Source organism: Pseudophryne corroboree, chromosome 7 (assembly GCF_028390025.1).
Source record: "Pseudophryne corroboree isolate aPseCor3 chromosome 7, aPseCor3.hap2, whole genome shotgun sequence".
NCBI classification, from domain to species: Eukaryota; Metazoa; Chordata; class Amphibia; order Anura; family Myobatrachidae; genus Pseudophryne; species Pseudophryne corroboree.
In genome coordinates, this window is record NC_086450.1 from 38,460,497 (window position 1) to 38,481,528 (window position 21,032).

The 21,032-nt window shown below is 47.5% G+C and overlaps 1 protein-coding gene across 4 annotated transcripts in view; it reads right to left on the bottom strand.

Annotated features, from left to right (window-relative positions):
- SATB2 (SATB homeobox 2) overlaps positions 1-21,032 on the bottom strand; it is a 229,436-nt gene that overhangs the window by 56,706 nt on the left and 151,698 nt on the right. For all 4 annotated transcript variants that reach the window (XM_063933041.1, XM_063933039.1, XM_063933040.1 and 1 more), the window contains one exon: positions 9,948-10,145. In XM_063933041.1, the coding sequence (XP_063789111.1) occupies positions 9,948-10,145 (198 nt within the window). The remainder of the gene's footprint in view (positions 1-9,947; positions 10,146-21,032) is intronic.

The window sequence follows — 21,032 nt, forward strand, 5'->3', positions numbered from 1 at the left end:
TCTATTTACTATGCCTTGGACGGAGATAAAGTACCAGCCAATCAGCTCCTAACTGCCATGTCACAAGCTGGGTTTGCAAAATGACAGTTAGGAGCTGATTGGCTGGTACTTTATCTCCATCCAAGGCTTAGTAAATAGACTTTGGGTGTCTGTTCATGAAGCAGTGAACAGCGTGGAGAAGTGAGCCAGTGTAGAAGTTGTCCATGGTAACCAATCAGCATTGAAGTAACATTTATAATTTGCATACTATCCAGTTGTACGGAGCAGCTGATTGGTTGCCATGGGCAACTTCTCCACAGGCTCACTTCTCCATGCTTTTCACTGCTTCATGAATAGACTCCTTAGTCCCTATCACGTGCCTATAGACGTGAACAGCTGGCTTTATACCAACGGCAAATGACGGAATGGTAGCGGTATTCTTAACACACCGATAACCCAGCACCACAGGATACTCTGCCATGGAACAGGTTAAATGTTTCTGATATCAGGATAGTGAAATTCTCCCCTTATTGCTTGTATCCTTCATGTACTTCAGCAGAGACGCATCTATACAGGCAATAAGGCCATACTTAAACCATAGCAGAGAGGGGAGCTAGCGGGTCCCAAGTGGGAAATTTATGAGATTGGAGGCAGGTAAGGCCTCCGAAGTAATTGTAGAGCAAGTCTCTGAGGTGCAGCCTATGAGTTATCTGTAGATCAGACTCCTGACCTGCTGCAAGCTACCATCCTCACAGAGAAACATAACCCTTTCACTGCTGGATTACAGCTAGTAGACATAATAAAGTGGAGAACGCACAATAAAACACATTTAGTAGATACACCTTCATTACTATATAGAGTGTAAGCTTGCGAGCAGGGCCTTCCTACCTCTGACTGTTTATTACCCAGTTTTGGCCCTCATTCCGAGTTGATCGCTCGCTGCCGTTTTTCGCAGCATAGCGATCAGGCTAAAAACCGGCTGTTCTGCGCATGCGTATGGGCTGCGGGGCGCACGCGCTAAGTACTTTCACACAAAACTATGCAATTTTACACAGGTCCGAGCGACGCTTTTCTGTCGCTCTGCTGATCGGTGAGTGATTGACAGGAAGTGGGTGTTTCTGGGCGGAAACTGAGCGTTTTCTGGGAGTGTGCTAAAAAACGCAGGCGTGTCAGGGAAAAACGCGGGAGCGTCTGGAGAAACAGGGGAGTGGCTGGCCGAACGCAGGGCGTGTTTGTGACGTCAAACCAGGAACTAAACGGACCGAGCTGATCGCAATCTGGTAGTAGGTCTGGGGCTACTCAGAAACTGCAGGAAAAATTTTTTGAGCAGTTCTGCTAACCTTTCGGTCGCACTTCTGCTAAGCTAATATACACTCCCAGAGGGCGGCGGCCTAGCGTGTGCAATGCTGCTAAAAGCAGCTAGCGAGCGATCAACTCGGAATGAGGGCCTTTGTTGTATCATTGGGGCAGACGTATTAACCTGGAGAAGGCATAAGGAAGTGATAAACCAGTGATAAGTGTAAGGTGATAAACCCACCAGCCAATCAGCTCCTAACTGTCAATTTGCATATTGGAGCTGATTGGCTGGTGCATGTATCACCTTGCACTTATCACTGGTTTATCACTTCCTTATGCCTTCTCCAGGTTAATACATCTGCCTCATTGTGTCCAAATATAAAGCGCAACGGAATTTGCTGCGCTATATAAGAAACTGTTAATAAATACATAAATAATACAATTGTGTTTGTGCATAGTGTCCGACTGTCCCTAGATTTTGACGATTTGCCCTGGGAAAATATTGTCTTCAAAAGTTTTCCATTATTTTTCAGTATCAATCCACTACAGAAAATACGATCTAGGGGGTAATTCAGACTGCATTGCATTTGTGGGGTGCGTCCGCGCCCCCCGGGAGCCCAGGGAGACGCTAAAAGCATCTCAGGGCTGCGATCACCTCTGGCTGATTGACAGGTAGATGCGGTCGCAGGGCAGGAAGGGGCGTGCCAACGGCGTTAGAACACTGTTGGCGCGTCGCGGTCCGGACAACAGGGGCGTGTCCAGACCGTTGGGGGGGCAGCTGCGTGACATCAAAAGCAGCCGCTGCGACCCGGGATGCGGCGGGTAGCTCCCTGCCAGAGCGCAGGAGCTGCGCAGGCAGGGAGCTACTCGCCGGGTGCAAAAGCATCGAGAGCCAGACATGCGGGGAGGACTAGCCCTGTTTATAAAGAGATATGAATTGAAGAGGAACATACAAAATGCAGAAACTATGCTGTAATCAAATTCAGTCACATGGCATGATGGTCATTGTAGTACCCCATCTGTGTCACCCCTGTCCATCTGCCCCTCCCCATGAGAATGTAAGCTCTCACAAGCAGGGCCCTCTTTCCTTTTGTGCTTCTCCTTCCCTTACGTATACTATCATCTACTCCAAACTTACAAAAGCGGCACCTAACCCTCAGTTTCTGCCGTCCTGAGGCTTATTTCAGCGTTATAACCGCTGACGCAGCAATGTGTATATACTGTGTGCTTGTCCTGCATTGTCTTGTACTGTTAGTCGCTGTCTTCTCGTTATGCTCATTTGTTTATGTACTTTGGGGGTGATTCCGAGTTGTTCGCTCGCTAGCTGCTTTTAGCAGCATTGCACACACTAGGCCGCCGCCCTCTGGGAGTGAATCTTAGCTTAGCAGAATTGCGATTAGAAATTTCTTAGAAGTTTCTGAGTAGCTCCAGACCTACTCACATATTGCGATCAGCTCAGCCCGTTTCGTTCCTGGTTTGACGTCACAAACACGCCCAGCGTCCGGCCAGCCACTCCCCCGTTTCTCCAGACACTCCCGCGTTTTTCCCTGACACGCCTGCGTTTTTCCGCACACTTCCAGAAAACGGCCAGTTTTTGCCCAGAAACGCCCCTTTCCTGTCAATCACACTACACCTTTTGACCTGTCGACCTAGAACATGTCGACCTAGTTACTGTCGACCAGTAGTGGTCAACCTAGATAGTGTTGACCTAGTTACTGTCGACCTAGGGACCGGATCCCGTTTGCATATACACTGGACAATGGGGGTGATTCCGAGTTGTTCGCTCGCTAGCTGCTTTTAGCAGCATTGCACACGCTAAGCCGCCGCCCTCTGGGAGTGTATCTTAGCTTTGCAGAATTGCGAACGAAAGATTAGCAGAATTGAGAATAGATAATTCTTAGCAGTTTCTGAGTAGCTCGAGACTTACTCCTACACTGCGATCAGCTCAGTCAGTTTCGTTCCTGGTTTGACGTCACAAACACGCCCTGCGTTCGGGCAGCCACTCCCCCGTTTCTCCAGACACTCCCACGTTTTATCCTGACACGCCTGCGTTTTTCCGCACACTCCCAGCAAACGGTCAGTTTCCGCCCAGAAACACCCACTTCCTGTCAATCACACTCCAATCACTTCAACGATGAAAAATCTTCGTTCGGGCGTGAGTAAATCTACTAAGTTTTGTGCTAAAATACTTAACGCATGCGCACTGCGTATCATGTGCATGCGCATTTTTGCCTTAATCGCTCCGTTGCGAAAATCTGCAACGAGTGAACAACTCGGAATGACCCCCTTTGTTAGACGCTGCGGAACCCTTGTCAGAGCCCTGTAAAATCAGTTGCTTCATGTCTGTCACTCTTTACCTGGCTCCTTACATTATGAACGTGTAAACTCATAAGTGCTTTATAGAGTTTTAAAAGTACAACAAGTTAATATTTGACATTGGTCCAGGAAAGACAGTCACTCTCCTTATTGATTCCTTTCTTATTTATTTAAACATCTTTCTTTTACTTGAAGGTACGATAACTCAAATGGACTAGATTTTGACGGCAGATAAGAACCACTTGGCCCATCTAGTCTGACCTAAGCATATGCAGGCCCGGCGCTACCCGCTCAGCGAAGGAATGCAGTGCAGGGAGGCGCTGGGACGGAGAGGCACTCTCCCTACTCTGCAGACCCTCCCTGCTGCGCCGTCCTGTCCCCCCTGCTGCTGCCAGCTGCTGTGCCTGTCACTGTATGACAGGTAGCAGCGCTGGCAGCATGAAAAGCCCACTCCCCCCACCCCAATCACCTGTGACAGCGGCTGTGTAGGATCAGAGGAGGGGGCGGAGCTACATGGGACGGAAGGAGGCGGGGCTAAACGGACCAGGCTGCTGTAGAGAGAGAGACAGCCAGACTTAGGTAAGTGGAGGGTGAGAGAGAAATGTATGTGTGTGTGTGTATATGGTGGGGGTGTATGTGTGTATATATGTGTGAATTGTGTGTGTGAGGTATGTCTGTGTGCGCACGCATTATGGACGCTACTTCAGGGGGGCCATTACATGTAAGGACGATACTACTACTAGGGGGGGGGGGCATTAGGTATAACGACGTTACTACTGGGGGGGCGCATTACCTGTAAGTACGCTACTACTACAGGGGGGTATTACGTATAAGGATGCTACTACTGGGGGAGGGGGCATTACATATAAGGACGCCACTACTGGGGGGGCATTACGTATAAGGACGCTACTACTGGGGGGGCATTACATATAAGGACGCTACTACTACTGGGGGGGCATTACTTATAAAGAAGCTACTACTGGGGGGGCATTACGTATAAGGACGCTACTACTGGGGGGGCATTACGTATAAAGAAGCTACTACTGGGGGGGCATTATGTACAAGGACGCTACTACTACTGGGGGGCATTACATATAAGGTCGCTACTACTACTGGGGTGGCATTATGTATAAGGACGCTACTACTACTGGGGGTGCATTACGTATAAGTACGCTACTACTACTGGGGGGGCATTATGTATAAAGAAGCTACTACTGGGGGGCATTACGTATAAGGACGCTACTACTGGGGGGGCATTACGTATAAGGACGCTACTACTGGGGGAGGGGGCATTACGTATAAGGACGCTACTACTGGGGGGGCATTACGTATAAGGACGCTACTACTACTGGGGGAGGGGGCATTGCGTATAAGGATGCTACTACTGGGGGGGCATTACGTACAAGGACGCTACTACTGGGGAGGACATTACATGTAAGGACGCTACTGCTACTGGGGGGGCATTACGTATAAAGAAGCTACTACTACTGGGGGGGGCATTATGTATAAAGAAGCTACTACTACTGGGGGGGCATTATGTATAAAGAAGCTACTACCACTGGGGGGGCATTATGTATAAAGAAGCTACTACTACTGGGGGGGCATTATGTATAAAGAAGCTACTACTACTGGGGGGGCATTATGTATAAAGAAGCTACTACTACTGGGGGGGCATTATGTATAAGGATGCTACTACTACTGGGGGGACATTATGTATAAGGACGCTACTACTACTACTGGGGGGCATTACATATAAGGACACTACTACTACTGGGGGGGCATTACGTATAAGGACGCTACTACTACTGGGGGGGCATTATGTATAAGGACGCTACTACTGGGGGGGCATTACGTATAAGGACGCTACTACTGGGGGGGCATTACATATAAGGACGCTACTACTGGGGGGGGCATTACGTATAAGGACGCTACTACTGGGGGGGCATTACGTATAAGGACGCTACTACTACTGGGGGGCATTATGTATAAGGACGCTTCTACTACTGGGAAGGCATTATGTATAAGGATGCTACTACTACGGGGGGGCACTACGTATAAGGACGCTACTACTACTGGGGGGCACTACGTATAAGGATGCTACTACTACTGGGGGGGCATTACGTATAAGGACGCTACTACTACTAGGGGGGCATTACGTATAAGGACGCTACTACTACTGTTGGGGCATTACGTATAAGGATGCTACTACTACTGGGGGGGCATTACGTATAAGGACGCTACTACTACTGGGGGGGCATTATGTATAAGGACGCTACTACTACTGGGGGGGGCATTACGTATAAGGACGCTACTACTACTAGGGGGGCATTACGTATAAGGACGCTACTGCTACTGGGGGGGCACTACGTATAAGGATGCTACTACTACTGGGGGGGGGCATTACGTATAAGGACGCTACTACTACTAGGGGGGCATTACGTATAAGGATGCTACTACTACTGGGGGGGGCATTACGTATAAGGACGCTACTACTACTGGGGGGGCATTACGTATAAGGACGCTACTACTACTGGGGGGGCATTACGTATAAGGACGCTACTACTACTGGGGGGGCATTACGTATAAGGATGCTACTACTACTGGGGGGGGGGGCATTACGTATAAGGATGCTACTACTACTGGGGGGGGGGCATTACGTATAAGGATGCTACTACTACTGGGGGGGCATTACGTATAAGGAAGTTACTACTACTGGGGGGGCATTATGTATAAGGACGCTTCTACTACTGGGGGGCAATACGTATAAGGACGTTACTACTACTGTGGGGGTATTACGTATAAGGACGCTTCTACTACTGGGGGGCATTACGTATAAGGATGCTACTACTACTGGGGGGGCATTACGTATAAGGACGCTACTACTACTGGGGGGGCATTACGTATAAGGATGCTATTACTACTGGGGTAGCATTACGTATAAGGACGCTACTACTACTGGGGGGGCATTACGTATAAGGATGCTACTACTACTGGGGGGGCATTACGTATAAGGATGCTACTACTACTGGGGGGGGGGCATTACGTATAAGGATGTTACTACTACTGGGGGGGCATTACGTATGAGGAAGTTACTACTACTGGGGGGGCATTATGTATAAGGACGCTTCTACTACTGGGGGGGCAATACGTATAAGGACGCTACTACTACTGTGGGGGTATTACGTATAAGGACGCTTCTACTACTGGGGGGCATTACGTATAAGGATGCTACTACTACTGGGGGGGCATTACGTATAAGGACGCTACTACTACTAGGGGGGAATTACGTATAAGGACGCTACTACTACTGGGGGGGCATTACGTATAAGGATGCTACTACTACTGGGGGGGGGGGCATTACGTATAAGGATGCTACTACTACTGGGGGGGCATTACGTATAAGGAAGTTACTACTACTGGGGGGGCATTATGTATAAGGACGCTTCTACTACTGGGGGGCAATACGTATAAGGACGCTACTACTACTGTGGGGGTATTACGTATAAGGACGCTTCTACTACTGGGGGGCATTACGTATAAGGATGCTACTACTACTGGGGGGGCATTACGTATAAGGACGCTACTACTACTAGGGGGGAATTACGTATAAGGACGCTACTACTACTGGGGGGGCATTACGTATAAGGATGCTACTACTACTGGGGGGGCATTACGTATAAGGACGCTACTACTACTGTGGGGGGCATTACGTATAAGGACGCTACTACTACTGGGGGGGCATTACGTATAAGGATGCTACTACTACTGGGGGGGCATTACGTATAAGGACGCTTCTGCTACTGGGGGGGCATTACGTATAAGGACGCTACTACTACTAGGGGGGCATTACGTATAAGGATGCTACTACTACTGGGGGGGCATTACGTATAAGGACGCTTCTGCTACTGGGGGGGCATTACGTATAAGGACGCTACTACTGGTGGGCATTACGTATAAGGACGCTACTACTACTGGGGGGCATTACGTATAAGGACGCTACTACTACTGGGGGGGCATTACGTATAAGGACGCTACCACTACTGGGGGGGCATTACGTATAAGGATGCTACTACTACTGGGGGTATATTATGTATAAGGACGCTACTACTACTGGGGGGGCATTACGTATAAGGACGCTACTACTACTGGGGGGCATTACGTATAAGGACGCTACTACTACTACTGGGGGGCATTACGTATAAGGACGCTACTACTACTGGGGGGGCATTACGTATAAGGATGCTACTACTGCTACTGGGGGGGCATTACGTATAAGGACGCTACTACTACTGGGGGGCATTACGTATAAGGACGCTACTACTACTACTGGGGGGGCATTACGTATAAGGATGCTACTACTACTACTGGGGGGGCATTACGTATAAGGACGCTACTACTACTGGGGGGCATTACGTATAAGGACGCTACTACTACTACTAGGGGGGGCATTACGTATAAGGACGCTTCTGCTACTGGGGGTGCACTATGTATAAGGACGCTACTACTGGTGGGCATTACGTATAAGGACGCTACTACTGGTGGGCATTACGTATAAGGACGCTACTACTACTACTGGGAGGGCATTAAGTATAAGGACGCTACTACTACTACTGGGGGGGCATTAAGTATAAGGATGCTACTACTACTGGGGGGGCATTACGTATAAGGACGCTTCTACTACTGGTGGGCATTACGTATAAGGACGCTACTACTACTGGTGGGCATTACGTATAAAGACGCTACTAATACTGGGGGGCATTACGTATAAGCTACTACTACTGGGGGGGCATTATGTATAAGGACGCTACTACTACTACTGGGGGGGCATTACGTATAAGGATGCTACTACTACTACTGGGGGGGCATTACGTATAAGGACGCTACTACTACTGGGGGGCATTACGTATAAGGACGCTACTACTACTACTAGGGGGGGCATTACGTATAAGGACGCTTCTGCTACTGGGGGTGCACTATGTATAAGGACGCTACTACTGGTGGGCATTACGTATAAGGACGCTACTACTGGTGGGCATTACGTATAAGGACGCTACTACTACTACTGGGAGGGCATTAAGTATAAGGACGCTACTACTACTACTGGGGGGGCATTAAGTATAAGGATGCTACTACTACTGGGGGGGCATTACGTATAAGGACGCTTCTACTACTGGTGGGCATTACGTATAAGGACGCTACTACTACTGGTGGGCATTACGTATAAAGACGCTACTAATACTGGGGGGCATTACGTATAAGCTACTACTACTGGGGGGGCATTATGTATAAGGACGCTACTACTACTACTGGGGGGGCATTACGTATAAGGATGCTACTACTACTACTGGGGGGGCATTACGTATAAGGACGCTACTACTACTGGGGGGCATTACGTATAAGGACGCTACTACTACTACTAGGGGGGGCATTACGTATAAGGACGCTTCTGCTACTGGGGGTGCACTATGTATAAGGACGCTACTACTGGTGGGCATTACGTATAAGGACGCTACTACTGGTGGGCATTACGTATAAGGACGCTACTACTACTACTGGGAGGGCATTAAGTATAAGGACGCTACTACTACTACTGGGGGGGCATTAAGTATAAGGATGCTACTACTACTTGGGGGGCATTACGTATAAGGACGCTTCTACTACTGGTGGGCATTACGTATAAGGACGCTACTACTACTGGTGGGCATTACGTATAAGGACGCTAGTACTACTGGGGGGCATTACGTATAAGCTACTACTACTGGGGGGGCATTATGTATAAGGACACTACTACTACTAGGGGGGAATTACTTATAAGGACGCATCTGCTACTGGGGGTGCACTATGTAAAAGGACGCTACTACTAGGGGGCATTACGTATAAGGACGCTACTACTACTGGGGGTGCACTACGTATAAGGACGCTACTACTACGGGTGGGACATTACGTATAAGATTAATAAGATTGTGCCACTGTGTGACGTAATTTTAAATGGGGGTACTACTTGTGTGTCCATGCCCCTTACTTGTGAGACCACATCTCTTTTCCCGGCGCGCGCTGACCCTTTGTCGAATATGGGAGGGTGCAAATTTATAGTTTGCAGGGGGGCAGTTAAATCTATAATTCTGGAAACGCTGACTTATATCTGATGTGTGACTGCAGACAATAATATCACTGTGGCCAGGAGGAGCAATGGTTCCGTTCCCAGCGATCATAAGGGGAAGGTGTACGAAGGCTTGGAGAGAAAGTGGAGAAGTGGCACGAAGTAACCAATCCCCTAAAGAGAGATGTTTCCTTATGAAATCACAGAACAATTGTGGGGATGATACATATTGCTTTTGTTCACGCCTGTTTCTTACCTGCACAGGTTCAGGGTTGAGCTGTACTACGTGCTGTAGCCTTTCACTATGATGATGCCTGGACTCTTCCTCATAGACGGCGTCTCTCTCGTGTTGCGGGAGTCCCAGGAAACGGCGGATTGTGCACAGGTTCTCCCACAGGGTACGGTTTTCTGGGCTGGGATTTTCCTTCCAGCGGAGGAGCTCACAGAGCCAGCCCTGCAGCAGAGGATGAGCAGAGAGAAGTTATAGCATTTTCCGGTGAGAGATGGTACAAGCCTCAGAAGAGGGAGGAAGACAGCCATTGATACTGTATGGAAAGCTTGAATTCCTTACACGGAGCAATAACCCCTTGCAGCAGTGCCCAATCACAGTTTCCACCATCTGGACTGTTGACCACTCAAGTTGCAAAGCAACTAAATCTGTGAGCAATTTGGCTGCAGACATAAATGGCTACAGCGGGCTATCTGATTGGCTTTCCATAGCGCTATATGATTAGATGGCCGCGGACATTGGTTACACGTCCTTCCTAACCTCACAAAAATACAAAACAAGGTCTTCAACAAAGTGTTTTCATTCTGCCGGCTGGTTCATACTACCAACGGGGGTCATTCCGACCTGATCGCACGCTGCAGCTGTTCGCAGCGATTGGGTCAGAACTGCTCATGCGCCGGTGCCGCAGTGCGCAGGCGCATTACCAGATGTACGAAGGCCGCCGCTACCTAGCGATCGTCTCTGCCTGATTGACAGGCAGAGGCGGTCGCTGGGCGGGAGGGGGCGGCACCGCGGCGTTTGGCCGCCGTTTAGTGGGCGCAGGAGGAGATTTAGCAATTGGGGGTATGCAGGAGAAAGTCTAGCAAGGGGGTATGTGCAGGATGAGATCTATCAGCGGGGGGAGGTGTGCAGGAGAAGATCTAGCGATCGGGGAGGTAGTGCAGAAGGGGGTCTAGCGATGGGTCTGGGACTGAGGGTCGACAGCACAAAGGTCGACACACCTTATGTCGACGCCAATTGGTCGACACACCTTAGGTCGACATGGACAAAAGGTCGACAGGAACAAGGTCGACATGGAAAAAGGTCGACATGAGTTTTTTATGTTTTTTTGGTGTCGTTTTCTTCGTAGAGTGACCGGGAACCCCAATTAGTGCACCGCGTCCCCTCGCATGGCTCGCTTCGCTCGCCATGCTTCGGGCATGTTGCCTTCGCTCCGCTACCGCTTCACTCGGCACACTTTACCGTTCCAATCGTAGTCCACGTGGATCGTTAAGTATGAAAAGGTTCAAAAAAAGAAAAAAATCGTGAAAATCTCATGTCGACCTTTTTCCATGTCGACCTTGTTCCTGTCGACCTTTTGTCCATGTTGACCTAAGGTGTGTCGACCAATTGGCATCGACCTAAGGCGTGTCGACCTTTGTGCTGTCGACCTGGAGTCCGGATACCCTAGCGATGATGGGAGGTGGTGCAGGAGGAGATCTAGCAATTGGGGGTGGGGGGTGCAGGAGAAGATCTAGCAAAGAGGTGTGTGAAGGAAAAGATCCAGTGATTGGGGGGTGCAGGAGAAGATCTAGAGAGGGAACATGTGCAGGAGAGCAAGAGCAGGGGGAGGTGTGTGCAGGAGAGGGTCTAGCGATGAGGGAGGTGGAGCAGGAGGAGAAGATCTAGAGAGGGAACATGTGCAGGAGAGCAGGGGGAGGTGTGTGCAGGAGAGGGTCTAGCGATGAGGGAGGTGGAGCAGGAGGAGAAGATCTAGAGAGGGAACATGTGCAGGAGAGCAGGGGGAGGTGTGTGCAGGAGAGGGTCTAGCGATGAGGGAGGTGGAGCAGGAGGAGAAGATCTAGAGAGGGAACATGTGCAGGAGAGCAGGGGGAGGTGTGTGCAGGAGAGGGTCTAGCGATGAGGGAGGTGGAGCAGGAGGAGAAGATCTAGAGAGGGAACATGTGCAGGAGAGCAGGGGGAGGTGTGTGCAGGAGAGGGTCTAGCGATGAGGGAGGTGGAGCAGGAGGAGAAGATCTAGAGAGGGAACATGTGCAGGAGAGCAGGGGGAGGTGTGTGCAGGAGAGGGTCTAGCGATGAGGGAGGTGGAGCAGGAGGAGAAGATCTAGAGAGGGAACATGTGCAGGAGAGCAGGGGGAGGTGTGTGCAGGAGAGGGTCTAGCGATGAGGGAGGTGGAGCAGGAGGAGAAGATCTAGCAATTGGGGGGGGGGGGGGTGCAGGAGAAGATCCAGCAAGGGAAGGGGATGTGATATCTAGGGAGGTGGGTGAGTGCAGGAGGTGTGCAGGATGAGCTCTCTCTGGGGGGGGGTAGGGGGTGGAGGTGTCCAGGCACTGAGTGGGAAATAAGATTTTTTAAAAGCACCCATTATTATATGTGGATGATAGATCTGTGATAAGAAGAGGAAGAGTGGATGCAAAACATGTTCAAGGGCTATATGTGCCTATAAGTGTTCACAGTACCGTCCGTTACCTACCTTGCTAAAAAAAAAAAAAAGAATATATTGATTCTTTTTTATACAATTATCAGCTTTTCTGTTGCTACTAAAACTTTTTAGAAGTGTGTTATAGTGTATTTATGCTGAGAATAGCTGACGTAACCATGTAAGGAATTTTAATGTACAGCACACATCTAAAAACTGATCATCTGGATAACATGGCTTTATGAGATAACTGAGATAAGGCTTTGTTATAAAAATACCGGTTTACAAGGATATGTTTTACAGAAAATTAAAAATTCACTTAATTCCAAGAAGCTCTAGGTCATCTCACAGTCACAATATCATTATAAAGCAGCAACCGAAGAGTAGAGAAATTTACAGCAGCCAAGCACCCAAGGAGATAGTATACTCAGGAGATTGCTATTGTCCAAATTGTCTCCCAGTTCTCAAAGTGTTCCCATGAAGTTATTGTCATGAAAATACATCATTCATCTTCACTGTCCCCACCATAAAACTGGCAATGTTTCTTTCCAAATAACACTTTTATGTGTACCTCCGGTGAGGTCATGTTCTAAAAAGTCATGTTCTCGCTACACAATACAGATGTGTCCTTTTATACCATGGCTTCAGTTGCGCCAAAAAGCCCCTCTCGGTGCGCCAAGTCCCGTGCGACTCAGCAGCGGCAGTGTTCTATGTCGTTCAGAACCTGCATCTTATTCGCAGAAATAAAACAAGTGGAAGCTTTTGTTGAACTACACATCCCAGGATGCCCTGCAACAGTTTTAGTATGGCCAAATAGCAAAACTGTAGCGGGGCATGCTGGTATGTGTTGACTTTGGGAGGAAGTGCCATATGTGATGGTGCTGCTGACCTATTTTTTAAATGTAATATGTTTTTTAAAACCTTGGGTTCTTGGGTTGAATTCCCGCCATGGCCCTATCTGTGTAGAGTTTGTATGTGCTCCTCGTTTGTGCGTGGGTGTCCCCCAGGTGCTCCTGATTCCTCCCATAATCCAAAAATATACTGGTAGGTAAATTGTCACCCAACAAGAAAACAAATTGACCCGTGTGTGTGTGTGTGTGTGTGTGCGCGCGTGTGTACATGTGTTGATGGGGCAAGTGGTTCTTATGTGCCATCAAATTCTATATTTCTATGTTTCCACATGGGTGTGGATCATCAAATCGACAGTCTCTAGGTCGACAATGTTTAGGTTGACCACTATAGGTCAACAGTCACTAGGTCGACAGGGTTGGAAGGTCGACAGTGTTTCTATGTCGACATGTGCTAGGTCGGAAAGTCAAAAGGTCGACATGAGGTTTTTTGTTTTGTTTTTTGTGTCGTTTTCTGCGTACAGTGACCGAGAATTAGTGCACCGTGTCCCCTCGCATGGCGAGCGACTTCGGGCAAGGTGCCTCGCTCCGCTACCGCAGGTTACTGTTACAATCGTAGTCCACGTGGATCGTTGGGTATTAAAAAGTTCAAAAATTTGATTTTAAAAAAAAAAAAAAAACTCATGTCGACCTAGCACATGTCGACCTAGAAACCCTGTCGACCTAGTGACTGTCGACCTATAGTGGTCGACCTAAACATTGTCGACCTAGACAGTGTCGATCTTCAGACCGGATCCCTTCCACATTTGGTAGGGAATATAGACTGTAAGCTCCAATGGGGCAGGAACTGATGAGAATAAATAAATATTCTCTGTAAATCGCTTATGTGTGCGCTGTATAAATAACTGTTATAACAATATTTTAAATTTTGAATCATTTTATGAACGTTTACAAATGAAACAGTTGGAAAAAATAAAAAACGGACAATCACCAACTGAAAAGTCTAAAGGGCCCTACACACTTATAGATAATGATGGTAGATATGAACAATGGCCCTCATTCCGAGTTGTTCGCTCGTTATTTTTTTTCGCTACGGAGCGATTAGTCGCAAACTGCGCATGCGCAATATTCGCAGTGCGCCTGCGCCAAGTAAATTTGCACAAAAGTTTGGTATTTTACTCACGGCCTAACGAAGTTTTTTTATCATTCTGCTGATCGTAGTGTGATTGACAGGAAGTGGGTGTTTCTGGGCGGAAACTGACCGTTTTCAGGGAGTGTGCGGAAAAACGCAGACGTTTCAGGGAAAAACGCGGGAGTGTCTGGAGAAACGGGGGAGTGGCTGGGCGAACGCTGGGTGTGTTTGTGACGTCAAACCAGGAACGAAAAGGACTAAACTGATCGCAGTGGCAGAGGTGGCCCCTCTCAGCTCTGGACCCCATAGCAACTGCACTCCCTGCACCTATGGTATCTACACCCTGTATATAACACATGTAACTGTGACAGGGAAGGTGGCCCCTCTCAGCTCTGGGCCCCATAGCAGCTGCACTCCCTGCACCTATGATAGCTACACCCTGTATATAACACATGTAACTGTGACAGGGAAGGTGGCCCCTCTCAGCTCTCGACCCCATAGGGGGTGCAGTTGCTATGGGGTCCAGAGCTGAGAGGGGCCACCTTCCCTGTCACAGTTACATGTGTTACATACAGGGTGTAGCTACCATAGGTGCAGGGAGTGCAGCTGCTATGGGGCCCAGAGCTGAGAGGGGCCCGTCTTCCCTGTCCAAATTACAAGTGTTATATACACCATTTATAGACACAAAAGGGCCTAGACCAGTGGTTTCCAAACTTTTTTGAATCACGGCACGCTAGAATATCAGAATGTTTTTCACGGCACCCCTAGGCCAAAAATTTCTTATTGAGAAATTTAGAAATAAATATTACATTAAGTAGATCGCGTTTATATGTCATCCTTAGGGTCAGTTGTGTGGTGAGGGACAAGATTTGCTCCTGTTTGGCCACATATTTTATGACTGGCAGCCACCAGCACTGGTTTTACCTATTATATTGACCATGAATAATTTGAATTGGTCCTGGACCACCAACCCAGGGCACCCCTGCAAGTGTCCCGAGGCACCCCAGGGAGCCACGGCACACAGTTTGGGAACCTCTGGCCTAGACTATATCTAGTTACGCCCTGGACCTGCTCAGTGCAACGTAGATTAAAATTTACTGAAGGGCATTATAATGTTACATAATATGAACTGGGGCACTGAAATGTGGCACACTATAAAGTAGAGGGGGCACTGTTATGGGACATAGGCCGGTGTGCAATTAGGTGTGGTTAATTATCGTAGCTACCCTATTAGCCCCGGACACCGGCACTTACTGGTGGTTTGGTTCGTCTGCTTTGGGCAGGTGAAACCAAATCCCTGATAGGTCTTCTCAAAAGCCGCGATCACTGCTGCGTAAACACATAGGTCTGCAGATTTTCGTGGAACCTACGTGTTTCCATGCAATACAGGGTAATTTATTGCTTGGTAAAAATGGGCTATAAATAGATAGATTGTTGCGGTAAATGTACGGTTTTGTTGTGCGGTAAATTACAGTTGGTAATAGGATACCCCCATTAATATAAACTGGGGGCACTGTAATGTGGCACAAAATAAAGTGGAGTCACTAAAGTGTGGCATAATGTAAATTGGGGGTGGTCTTCAGTATGCCGACTGTCGGGATCCAGTATACCTGCGCCGGAATCCCGACAGCCGGCATACCGACACTTTTTCTCCCTCGTTGGGGTCCATTTGCGCTCGCCATGCTGTCGGTATGCCGGCGGTCGGGCTCCCGGCGCCGGTATGCTGGTCGCCGGGAGCCCAGCCGCCGGCATACCATACTACACCCGTAAATTGGGGATACTGTATGTTATAATGTGAATTGGGGATACTGTTTGTTACAATGTGAATTGGGGATACTGTATGTTATAATGTGAATTGGGGATACTTTATGTTATAATGTGAATTGGGGATACTGTATGTTACAATGTGAATTGGGGATACTGTTTGTTACAATGTGAATTGGAGGTACTTTATTGCATAATGTGACATAATGTAAACTAGGGCACTATTATGGGGCATGATATTAACAACTGCTGCAGAGAATTGTCTCCCTATAGCATGCCCCCTCAGTTATTCCCTAACGATAATTGAACGATAACCATGTTTTTAGTATGAACACGTAGGAGAAATCAGGATTTACATTTGGTCCAGACATGACCAAATTCTAATCTTGCTATAAATCATGAACGTTCAGCGTAAGACCATATCAAACGCAGAATTCGGAGCATCCCTGATAAAACACCACAGAATTATATAAAGAAAAGATTTATATTTGTTGTTTAATAATAAATTGACTATAAACAGGTCTGGCACCAGTGAGACCAGTGGCCGGCTGGCCCGTGGTAAGACAGAGTTTTTGTACCTCTGCCATGCCAGACTGGAATTTTCACTCCATGTCCAGAAACACTTTTCATTCAACACTCTAAAGTTATTTTAAGGCGGCGTTATGACAATAGTAGCACATTCCCGCACTGGTGTTGCATTCCTGCTAAACGGTTACAGCTCTGAGCTTTCGCAGGGAACCCAGGCACAAGATATTACATGTCTAAGCGCTCTCTCTCCGTACAGTACATGGAAACTATATGATAAGTGCATTACTGTTAGTATGTGTATTAGGGTGGTGAGTTTGTATGTACTCCCTGTGCTTGCGTGGGGTTCCTCTCACATTCCGAAACACAGAGCTAGACTAATTGACTCTCATTCCGAGTTGATTGCACCAAGCAACTTTTTGCTGCTGGTGCGATCAACTAATCTCCACCTATGGGGGAGTGTATTTTAGCATAGCAGGGCTGCGAACATTTGTGCAGCCCTGCTATTCTAAAAAAGTTTCACACAAAACAAGACCAGGGTATGAGTTAGATACCCTGTGCGACGGCTCCAGCGATGAAGGTCCCGGTCCTGACGTCAGACATCCGCCCTCCGTTCGCCTGGACACGCCTGCGTTTTTCTTACCACTCCCCGAAAACGTCTGGAAACGCCGCGTTCGCCCCGCAGTGAAGAACCGTTGCGTGCGATCGGGTCGGAATGATCCCCATAAACCCTAGTCTGTATGTGCGTCTATGTGATAGAGAATATAGGGGCAGATGTATTAAGCCTGGAGAAGTGATAAAGTAGTGATAAGTAGAAGGTGATAACGCACCAGTCAATCATCTCCTAACTGTCATTTTTAAAATGCGTAATGATTGGCTGGTGCGGTATCACTTTCCACTTATCACTGCTTTAGCACTTCTCCAGGCTTAATACATGTGCCCCTAGATTGCAAGCTCCACTGGTGCAGGGAGTGACTTTATACTCTCCGTAAATCGCTGCAGATTATGTGTGCGCTATATAAATATTAATAAATAGTCAATAAACGAGCTCCCGTCCTCCACCCCCACTTCTCTCCCCAAACATAAATAAATAGGGGGGGGAAAGGCAAGATTTGATTATCTTCGCTATATTGGCCAAGGCAGAAACACCAGCTGTTCTTATTGTGCCTCGTCTTCCTCATGGTTCCAATGTTAATAGCCTGATCATTCCATTTTCTCCTTCCACTGCCGGCTGCACAGCCCCGAGAAGAGACAGGGAGAGATTCTGCCCCATCTGTAGCAGCTGTAGGCAGTGAACTGTGAAGGCACAGGGGATTTATCGGGTAATCTGTAACACAAGACTGCCTTGTTTTTACAAGAGAAAGGCCACATTTGCACAGACCTGCTCTATTCTGGATGAGGGAGAGGATGAAAGATTTTTTCCTATTTTTATTTTTTTGAAAAGTGTTTTTGGAGCCTTCAAAGGGAAGAACACAACCACACAAGTGTCGCAGAGGTTGTCGTACAGAGATGCAACTTTCAAGTTTGTGGTGCTGAAAGAGACTAGGAAAATCCATATGTTTATTGCAGGAAATGAGACGGATTCACACATGCTCCCGGGGCCTTGCAGGCCGGCTGTAGCAGATATTGCTGCTAAACGAGACTCTTAAAATTAAAAAAATATATACATTTACCTGGAGGAAACTATGGGCCTGAGGAGAAGCTTTCACTGCTGCTTCCTAGGAAGGAAGATACTATGGGCATACCTCCCAACTGTCCCGATTTTTGCGGGACAGTCCCGTTCTTTGGGGACTGTCCCGCTGTCCCACCCGCGGGCCGAAGTGTCCCGCGGTGGGTGGGGGCAGTTGGGAGGCTCTGTCTCTCGCTGCCCTGCTTAGCAGAGCAGCGGTGAATAGACGCTGTGCGCATGCGCACAGCGTCTATTCGCTGGAGTTAGAGGGAGCATGCCAGCGGCTCACAGAGCGCTGGGCATGCCCCCTCAGTGACGAAAACGGGGGCGTGGCTCGCTAGTGCGGGTCCTGCCGTGAAGCAACGCCCCTTTTCTTTTTCCACGCCCCCTTTTCGGGAGCGCGCGCCTTCGCCGCGCGTGTGTCCCACTTTATACAGATGAAAAGTTGGGAGGTATGCTATGGGACCTGAATAACCTCCAATGTACCTGGAGCACACTCGCAGAGTAAAAGCAGGCACACGTCTCCATTGCTAAGGTCAAATAGCATATTATAATATTATTATTATTATTATTATTAGAGATGAGCGGGTTCGGATGTAACGCCAAAATTAACGCCAGTTCGGTTTTATCTGGATTTTTCTTATTGACTATCCAAAACACGTGACATCCGTGAGCCAATAAGATGCTGTTTTGAGAATCGAGAACCGGACTCGCTCATCTCTAATTATTATTATGATAATCTTTTATTTATAAGGCTCCACAAGGGTTCCATATTGCCATACAAAGGTATAAACCTGACAAATAATAGGGTTGATGGTTGTGGTGGATGTATCATATAATTACCCCATCCAAAATAAAAAAATATTGAGCGTTTAGTTCATGTTAATGTATAATGTTATTGTATAGCTGAGGCAGGCAATTGGTGGCGCTTCAGCAGTTTTAGAACTGTCCCAATACGCTCTGACATCCTTTGGTCTTTGCCTATAGGCTGCCATGACACGCTAAAACTTATAGTTCCACTGTAGCTAATTACGGATTGTCTAATCTGATATATAGATGAATGTATAAATGCACTTATGACAGATGTCATTACAACTATCACATGTTCCACGTTTTGGTGGGCTGCACCCTCTCCAAAAACAAGAACCAAAGCATGGTCGGTATACCCAGCGAAGACTGGTTCTTGGTGAGTACACCCTATTGCAGTTAGTCCTGATCACAGTCCAATAATGGTACAAAATTCCGAAGCATGTCTCTGCCTCCAAAGGACAATATAAGAAAACCGCTTTCAAAAAAGGAATATTTTTAGCACTCTTTCCCTCTATTACTTTTATAAATGTTTGTATGTGTTATAATGGAGGAGGCACACTGGATTTTAATTTGACTTGTCATGTTGAACGTCTGGAACTCAAAGGGAAAAACATAGCTTACCCCTGCACTAGTCCGTGAAAAGTTGCAGCCACTAAATTACAAGAGACCTGATTCTGTGCAAACTACTATAAGAGTTTCATAAATCAGCATATATACCAAAACTCACTTTTGTGGTGGCAAATGATGGCGATAATGCCTATAAGATTATGGACTGCATTGTATATTATGATAGCATACTATACAATGGGGGTCATTCCGAGTTGTTCGCTCGTTATTTTTTTTCGCTACGGAGTGATTAGTCGCAAACTGCGCATGCGCAATGTACGCAGCGCACCTGCGCCAATTAAATTAGCACAAAAGTTTGCTATTTTACTCACGGCGTAACAAAGTTTTTTCATCGTTCTGCTGAATCCTGTGTGATTGACAGGAAGTGGGTGTTTCTGGGCGGAAACTGACCGTTTTCTGGGAGTGTGCGGAAAAACGCAGGCGTGTCAGGGAAAAACGTGGGAGTGTCTGGAAAAACGTGGGAGTGTCTGGAGAAACGGGGGGAAAACGTGGGAGTGTCTGGACGAACGCTGGGCGTGTGTGTGACGTCAAACCAGGAACGAAACTGACTGAACTGATCGCAGTGTAGGAGTAAGTCTCGAGCTACTCAGAAACTGCTAAGAAGTTTATATTCGCAATTCTGCTAATCTTTCGTTCGCAATTCTGCTAAGCTAAGATACACTCCCAGGGGGCGGCGGCTTAGCGTGTGCAATGCTGCTAAAAGCAGCTAGCGAGCGAACAACTCGGAATCACCCCCAATATACAGTAGTCCCTACATTCATATATGAAAGATAGAAGATGACAGCAGCAAATCCTCTTCAAAATCCCTAATTTCCCTGCGATATCGGTAAAAGCCGGATTGTGTCGTAAAAATGTGCATCTTTTTAAGGTACTATAGTACTACTAGGGGAAACTATCCAATTAAAATGTGTGGTAAATAAATAGGGTTGCACTGAAGTAACATTACCAGTCTGCCTATCAACTCAAGATAAGTACACCCCCCCCCCCCCCCGCTTCATTACCACAGAGCGAGTCGCAGTGAAGAAAAAAAAACTTCTCCTTTTCAGCCATATTGCTCCTGTGTACCCAGCTGCTGAAATAATTAGCTTATGAATGTATCAGCTGGTTGTGTGATTTTTATAAATAATAACCAACCTGCGGAGCAGAAAGACATTCATGAGCTAATATTAGCAATAATTTGCACGGTAATTGGGTGAGTTATAATTCTGCCATATGGATGAGAGATTCTCAAATGCAAGATGGGTATCTGGCAAATACACAAATATTATTGTACTGTAGGTCGTGTATTTGTTTTAAATTTTTTTAATACATATAGG